At 39.6% G+C, this 8,208-nt stretch overlaps 1 protein-coding gene across 3 annotated transcripts in view; it reads right to left on the minus strand.

Annotated features, from left to right (window-relative positions):
• Positions 1 to 2,668: 2,668 nt before the first annotated feature.
• Positions 2,669 to 8,208, minus strand: part of trim44 (tripartite motif containing 44) — a gene marked incomplete at its 3' end in the record, with an annotated part of 51,636 nt that continues 46,096 nt past the window's right edge. For all 3 annotated transcript variants that reach the window (XM_014031830.1, XM_014031828.1, XM_014031829.1), the window contains 1 exon segment: positions 2,669 to 2,750. In XM_014031830.1, the coding sequence (XP_013887284.1) occupies positions 2,697 to 2,750 (54 nt within the window).

Here is an 8,208-nt window from a genome sequence, read left to right on the forward strand (position 1 = left end):
ACACACACACACACACACACACACACACACACACACACACACACACACACACACACGTGGATGCGCTCTTTTATTAGCGAAATCTCCCCATTTTTCTACCAGCTCTTTCATTCTCATAAACAGAATCATTAAAGCATATCATGGTGGATTGGAGGGTGGGGGATCTGCCCCCATTACTGTGAAAGCACAGGCTGCAACTGTCTTTTTAAAAGGATGGAAGAAAAAGAAAACAGATGCTATTAAAGGCAGCAATCAAAAGCGGCATCACCACTTGCAAGCACGTCACGTAGCTAATTCAATCTCACAAGCCATGAAGCAATTAATTCATGTCAATACAAATGCACAGTCTTTCTTTTTTTTTGCCCAATCAGGAAAGCAGAGGTCTTACGGCCGTGCTTCTGTTTATTTGCAGATCTTTGTGCCTCTTTGTGAACATGCTCAGCGACGTGGACCTGGAGGAGCAGGTGTAATTGAGTGTGCAAAAAGAAAAAAAAAAGGGGACCTTGTGGTCTCGCTGCCTAAATGAGATCAGACAATCTTCTCTCCATTTCCTCCACTGACAACAGGCACATTGACTCCTCTCAGATTCCTTATTACTGCTCCGGGGCATAAGAAATAAACACAAGTGTATGACGACTGCTCTTTTATTTTGTTTGATAACACAACAGCCTTTAACTGGCTCTGCCCTCTCTGGCTGACCTACATCAGACYCAGACATATAGCAGATTTCAAAGCACCAGGACGCAGACAGCAGGTTTTGATTGAACCAATGCCAGAGATCAAATGTTAAACTCATTACAGAATGTACAATTATAGGTTACCACATATGTAGCAAGGACTGGAGGCTAGATAAATGTCCCTAAATCAATATGTCAAAAGCAGTATCTCAATTACAGGCTAGAAGGGCAGTTTTGGCTGAATGAAGTGGCTCAGGTAGAAAGCAGGTGTGATGCTAATGCGCACCAGATGGTGTCTCTCTGTGAGGAGATGAGAGGAAGGAGAATGAACGCCGGAGAAACAAAGGCTTACGAATTGGAGGTTATAAGACTTGATCAAAGTTGGATTTAGCTTGTTTAGACACACAAAGCTAGTCCTATTTTTAAAACCCATCTTTAGAGAGGCACAGGACTTTAAGTGCTCGACTGCTCTGTCTCTCCCTGTTCCCAAATCTCCTATTCCCAGTCCTATCAGAGAGCTGCTGCTTTGAATTTTAATGAAGAAAAAACATGAAACTCTCTCCAGCTTGAATTCGGTTTTTCAGAACAGTTCATTTTTCCTGTCTCCATCATTCCTTATAAAACCTACCCTTGCAGGGCAGTTTTATTCTGATCATGTTGACTTGAATGACTAGTTGAGTGAGATTTTTTTTGTTTTTATTGTATATTAAACACATAAAACAATGACAATTCTTAAAATAAAAACCCAAATCTCATAGTCTGAGAAAACAAGCTGTTTATTTATAGATTTAAACCCCAAATAGACAAATAAAATCAGAAGGCAACATCAGACATTGAGACTATAGTCTGATGTCAAAGCAGAATACAGAATAGGTGCTTGCTTTGTTTTTTTTGACACTGTTGACACACCAACAATTCCCTTGAGTAAATATACAACTTTAGATTATCTTTGTGCAGTGCTGCAACAGTAAAATCATGACATTGTTAAAAATTGTCCTACATGTCATTAGTGACACCCTTTCAGCTTTGAATTTAAGGCAACAAAATAAATCACAACATAAAAACAAACTGCTGATCTGTACAAAAAGAATTACAACAATACATCATGAGTGACAGCTGTGTCTGGGCAGGTCAAGGTAAAAACTGCATCCGCTTCTCTGGACTGGAATTCGTCAGATGCTGTAGAATGGCTGGGAGTAATGATCCTTTGCATTTAGGTACCTAGAGAGTTGACAAATGCAGAAGGGCAGTCAAGCTGCAGTTCGATTTTTATCTAACAAAGATTCAGCCATGTTTACCAATCAATAGACGTCAAAACGTCCCGATTCTCATAACAGATCCGACAAGCCCACAAGGAAGTGTGAGGAAATTTAAATTGGAAGAGACAAAGGTAACGGCCTCGGGATGAGTATCTATATACTTCAACAATCAAAACAAACCCCACAGAATATTGTATTTAATATAATCTCTTGAGGACATAAGGCATTTTGGCATCTGAGAAATGTTCCCTTTCTGTGTCGGAGAGCACCCGGAGTGTCCAAARGGCAGAACCAAAATGATATTGCAAATAAATGAAGAGTGTAAAGCACCGTGTCACACACTTTCCTCTTCCTGACATCTGTTGGGCTTAACAGATGCTACGCTCAGCTGCCTACCCAAGCTCCTCTCCGAGTCAGCCAGGCTCACCAGTAAAAGCCAAGACTCTGACTGGCTGTGAAAATCGAGGCTGATGGTAATTGATTGCACATGACTTGAGTGCTTCAATTAAAGAAAGTTCATAGTGAGAAATTTAAAAAGTTTGAAAGTAGAAGCGACGTGGCCATCCATATTTGTCACAGTGGCCTTCGTCAAGGTCAGTTCACTGCCAGAGACGYGAGGAGGGAGGGAAGGAGGAAAATGACTGACAGAAAGGGGGCCGGCCTGACGGCTGGCTCAGGCTGATCATGAAGGACAGCGTGAAGTACAAGGAGTCCGTTCTGCTGGTCTTATCAGGGGGCGTGGTCCATGGACGGTCCAGAATCATTGTCCTCCAGGTCTCGTGGGTCCAAGGGGTTTGCCCTTGGCTCTGGCAGCCTGGAAGAATAAATTAAAAAGACAAGTTTTAAATCACATGGGTGGCTTTCTCTTCTCAACCACCTGCATGCAGCCTCACAAATACAAACTCCACCCACATGCACACATATTATGGAAATATAATAAACCTCTACGAAATGTAATCAGCTTCAATCAAGCTACGCCTTAAGTAGAAATCATCCATTCCGTTGGTTTTATATTCGCAGCTGCAGTGTGACAGAGACAAAGTGATAGCTGAATTGCAGAGACCTGTAGTAATCTGAGCCAGGCTGATAGATTCAATTTCACTGGAGACAGTCCACACTAATCATTTACTCTAATTGGACAAAGTGCTGTAAGGGTGGCACAGCTCTGCTGCTCCCTCAAAGGCAACTTCCCTGCTTCTCTAACTCCACCCATTCATGTTTTCCCACTAAATCTATAAGTCACTGGGATATTTTAAACACAGCCTCCCTGTGTGTGGATGAAACGTCTGTTCATTCCTATCGATGCTTCTGTAATCTTGTCTCTCACAGGTGAAATCACATTTAAGGCCCAGAAAAATACATCATAAAAATACTGCATAAATATATTTACTCATACACAAAATAAAGATGTAGTCCAAGAAGTGCTCACACAAATAACCAGACAACCTTGATTATTATTCACATAAGAGCACTTGGAATAAATCCAGACAACTTAAACCCACCGGCTCATGAGTAGACAGCCTTCATTTCACTCCCCCACAATCACTTTGCCTCAGACATACAGAGAATGAAATACACATTAAAGAAGCTGAAAACCTACAGTTTTAATTTTCCACCATTAAGCATTTATTCTGCTGCCTTCAACACCCAGAAGGGGGGAAAAAGTTTTTAGTTAAAAAAGCAGCCTCTGTAGGTTATCCTGTCATTTTATAGAATACAGTTTCCCCTTTAGCCCTAAAACAAATTCACACATTATCATAAGCAAAATTTGCCTTTTAATATAAAAATGGGTGTAACGGGAGGGATTAATTTAAAAATGTAAAATAAAGAATTCCTTTGAAATTATAGTTCTTAATTTTCCAAAGTGTGAGCTTTTAACCTCCCTGAAAAGGATATAAGATCAAAACTGGAGAAAAAAAACTTTACTGACCAAATATATGTGAACTAAACAGCTTGGTGCTTTATAAATTAATATGTAGTCTAGACAGTCATGGCAACTGAATGAGCTTTTAGGACACAGACTATTTTTTTTACCAGATTCCAAGAAGCAAATAATCATTAAATGCTAAAATTATCCTAATTTTGTGGATGTTTTAAAACATTTTTTTTCTGGAAATCCTATTGGACTTCTTTCTTACAAGGACAKATCTGTTTTTATCTTCTCTTCTCTGAAGCCTAGATTTGCTTCCGAAAAGCTCCACCTCTACATCCTTTGTCTTCCAACTCATACTGTATGAATCACAATCTCAGAGAAAGAGAGAGAAAAATATTCCTTCTGTCAGACTTCTGCTGCAACAAACAATGGGATGATTTTTTTGGCAACATATTTAAGAGTACATCTTTACAAAATTAAAAAGGATCTTATTAAAAAAGACAAATGTGGGAATGGCTAGTAGCACATGTACACTTTTATGAACAAAGGTCCTAGAGTAGTACAGATGTTTTAAAATAGTAACCATTGTGCATTTTCTCTCCATGAATGTGTGGGTTTCCTCAAGTTTTCTCCCATACAGCAAAATGCATCTTAGGTTAACTGGTAAATTTAAACTGTCTCTAGGTGTGAATGTCTTGGTCTTTTTTGTCTCTATGTGGCCCTGTGATGGACTTTTGTCATCTGGGGCCTAGACAGGGAAAGGTGTGTAAAGATAATGGATAGATGGATGGATGGATGGATGGATGGATGGATGGATGGATGGACGGACGGACGGACGGATGGATGTGAAAGGAATTTATTAGTTAGAAAATGATTTAGAAGCACCACACTATATTCATAGTTTTCCTTTTTAAGTATTTACTTTTATAATCCATTGTTTAACTATTGTTATGTCTTGATTAAAATAGTTTAGATACAGGCCCGAAACATTATTACAACACATAAGAAACTGTTTATAAATATACAGAAGATGAGTATGGCTGTCTGAGTGCCTGTGATTCAGCCGTACGCCAGTAGGGGGCGGACCAGGCACTGAAGACACTGTTTAAAACGACCGTTGAAACTGCCTGCACCCTGGAACCGGACGTTCCAGGGTGCAGGCAGCGCTGCTCAGATTGCTTCTAGCCTAAACAATAAAGCTTCGCTCGTAACCAGATCTGGGTTGTATGGTCCCTATTCTTGTCACATTTTAATCTATTCAATATATACAGTATGTGGTTTTGTCACGATTTCAATTAACGAACACAAAATATTCTTATGGATGGATGGATGGATGGATGGATGGTGACTAACATGGCATGTCCAAGTGTTAGCAAAGCAGCAACATATTTCTATGCATAGCAAAATGTTGTCGACATAGAATCAGCTTCCAAAATAACAGTGTCTGCTACAAGGAACTATGACACTGCAAACTGTAATTACGAGGCAGAAGATTTGTTAATTATGCTTTTATCCACTTCATCAGTTTTAATCTAAACCAGTGAATTCCAGTGTTAGGGTTGGGATCTCAATGTGGGTTATGAAACATAAGGTGGGGTAGATTATCTCCAGWTATTTGATGTAAATTAGTTTTATTGTTTTTATAGTTACATTAGAAAATTGTTGGATTTGATTGTTTTGTAATGTATTTTTCATTTTTATTGTCCAAGGTTTTTTTATGTACTACGGACCATGAGTCTGCAAATAAAGTACATCATCATCATCATCATCATCATCAAAAACAAATAAAAAAGGCATTGTGAACATTATATTGTCATTAGCAGTATTTGTATAAATAGCATAATATGTTTTCTTACAGGATCACAAGCCTTTGTCCTTATCGTTTTGTGGGTGTGCAGCTAAAAGGGCGACTGCTCTAAAGCATTCACAACTGACAGCATAAAGCAGGCAGATTATTCTTTGCTGTTACAACAGCACACAGAAATCAGCATCAAGTAGATCCTCGTGCTCACACACAGCTTTATCCAATCTGAGGTGATATTCAGAGTAAAATCCTCACAAATCTATTTGCGTAAGGCAACTTCATCTTCAATATTCAGACAACCGAAACCCCCCTGCTTTTAAACACACACACAAATGAGTGCAACCCCTCCCCCCGACACACACACACACAAAAAAAAAGTAATTACACATATATTCATATGGCACAAAGTGAGACTCTATAGAGGCAAATGAACTATTTATATTCAAAAAGTCTTTGCTAAGCCTTAGGACACGGGGATGTAATAACTTATTTATCGCTCACGCAGGAAAAAAGCTATTACTAGAGAGAAAATGGCAGCAAATACCATGGGTGGTGGAGGGAAAAAAGAGATTTAACATACAACAAAGCGTCAGTCGGTGGTTGATAAATTCCATTCTACTTAAGGCCTTCGCCTTGTTCTTTCAATGTTTTTCTTGCCTGTTCAGATTCTCTGTCCTAAAAAAAAAGACCATTTTCTTCTGTGTGTCCCGACGATTGAGTTCTTTCCCTCTATGACTTATTCATAGTCTTTAATGCAGTCAATGTTTTATTGATCAGGAACCATCATTGCCCCCTCCTCTTCATGGGACCAAGGCCGGTGGATAAGCGCTGAGCTGGTGGCAGGTAGGCTGAAACCAGCCAGGGTTTCACTGAAACGTCTGGCTCATCTTAGGAGGTGAAGGGTGGACAACATCCAGCAAGCGTGGACATTTGGAACACCATGAGAGAAAATGAGAAAGAGATCAYTGCTGAGATAGGACTGATGGAGTAGTGCAAGGCTAATCTTACTAATGTCTCCTCTGTCAGTAAAACAAAAGTTTCACCAAAAGACTTAAAAAGGAAGCCATCGCTCATGGCAGAAAACCTCTGGCTCCACATAAAAAAAATGGGTGGGAGTGTGCACGATACTTTTGTCCCTCTCACTCTCTTTCCACTTTGGCCATAACCCTGTGGWAGTTGCTCAGAAAAAGGACATTCTTATCTTGATTAAGTTTGAATTCCCTGCAGCCAGGCTCCAAAGTCATCATTCGGAAACACTCCCATCTTGATTCAGCCTCATTGCCATATGAATAATCATACTGCAGTAGCTTGGATATGCTAAATGAGCCCCTAAGATATATGTGTGTGCACGTGCATGTGCGCACATACAGATGGAGAGATGAAAAAGGGAGGGGTTGAGGAGCAAATTGAGGGTTGCCTATAGGGGAGCAAGGTTCTTCTTGATTAAGGGAAGAAGTTAAATGAGAATAAAGCCATGCACATAGGCCCRGTGGCAATCATCCTGAGGGAAAAATTACTGTTCCAATTTGCATTTCCAAACAGCAGTGATGCCATCTAAGTATACTCCATCACATAGAATGGCTGAGCCTATTCCTCAAGCCCAGAGGCCTTATGAAGTTTGGTCTAATGGGAGAAGATCCTTAATGGTTATTGATAGAGCCCAAGAGGACAGACATTTACCCCTGCATGCTTTCCAGCGAAGCAATGTACTCGGGCACTTTATAATGAAGTAAAACCAGTTGCTTCAGCTGAATGCTTTAATTCTACGAACAGGTTTCCGATAAGAGAAGACAATGCTACGAAACAGCAATAAAAAAGKAATGATGACAATCTAATCTAAAGAACTAATTTAGGCTGTTCATGTATCATCTCTGCTGTAATGGTTGAMCTAACTGTCCATTGTCCAAGAATGTTTTACCTCTTCCTTTCTTTCTCCTCCCCATACATTCTAGTCAACAAATGGTCTCTTTTAACAGAGTTACATTCATTTCTGTCACCTATAGCCTTGTCTATGGTTATGTAATCTAAAAATGTCCTGTGCTAAAAGTATGCATCAAGAAAAACACTGTGATCACCGCAGAACATGAACTATGATAACTCTAAAAGCTAAAATTTCAATTCTAGCTGCTTCCTAGTAAAACAGAACATGACGGCAAAAACAACAAGGGCAAAGGAGTGACACAAGGAGATGGAGAAAAACTACGAAGGAGGAAAAAAATCTATTTACTGGTGCTTCAGAGGGATAAACATCAGAGGACAAAAGGTGGGGAGCCAAAGTGATTTCAAGAGAGTGATATCTTTATTGTGGCTTGTTGCTGAGACACAAAAAGAGTATGTTTAGGTTTGAAAGCCTGGCTGTTAAGAGTTTTTCCAGATTTTATCTCACAGTTGCATTGGTGCAGGTTGTTCAGGCTATGATTAGATGCAGGGTGATTGTCTCAGGCTCCAAAAACACTTTTATGCTAAAAATAAATTCCCTGAAAAATCTCCTGCATCTTTTGTGAATTTTAATAAACAGCAGACATTCAATATACAGTGGTTTGCAAAAGTATTCATACCCCTTGAACTTTTCCATATTTTGTCACATTACAACCA

The sequence above is a fragment of the Austrofundulus limnaeus genome, unplaced genomic scaffold (genome assembly GCF_001266775.1).
Source record: "Austrofundulus limnaeus strain Quisiro unplaced genomic scaffold, Austrofundulus_limnaeus-1.0 Scaffold1331, whole genome shotgun sequence".
Classification (NCBI taxonomy): domain Eukaryota; kingdom Metazoa; phylum Chordata; class Actinopteri; order Cyprinodontiformes; family Rivulidae; genus Austrofundulus; species Austrofundulus limnaeus.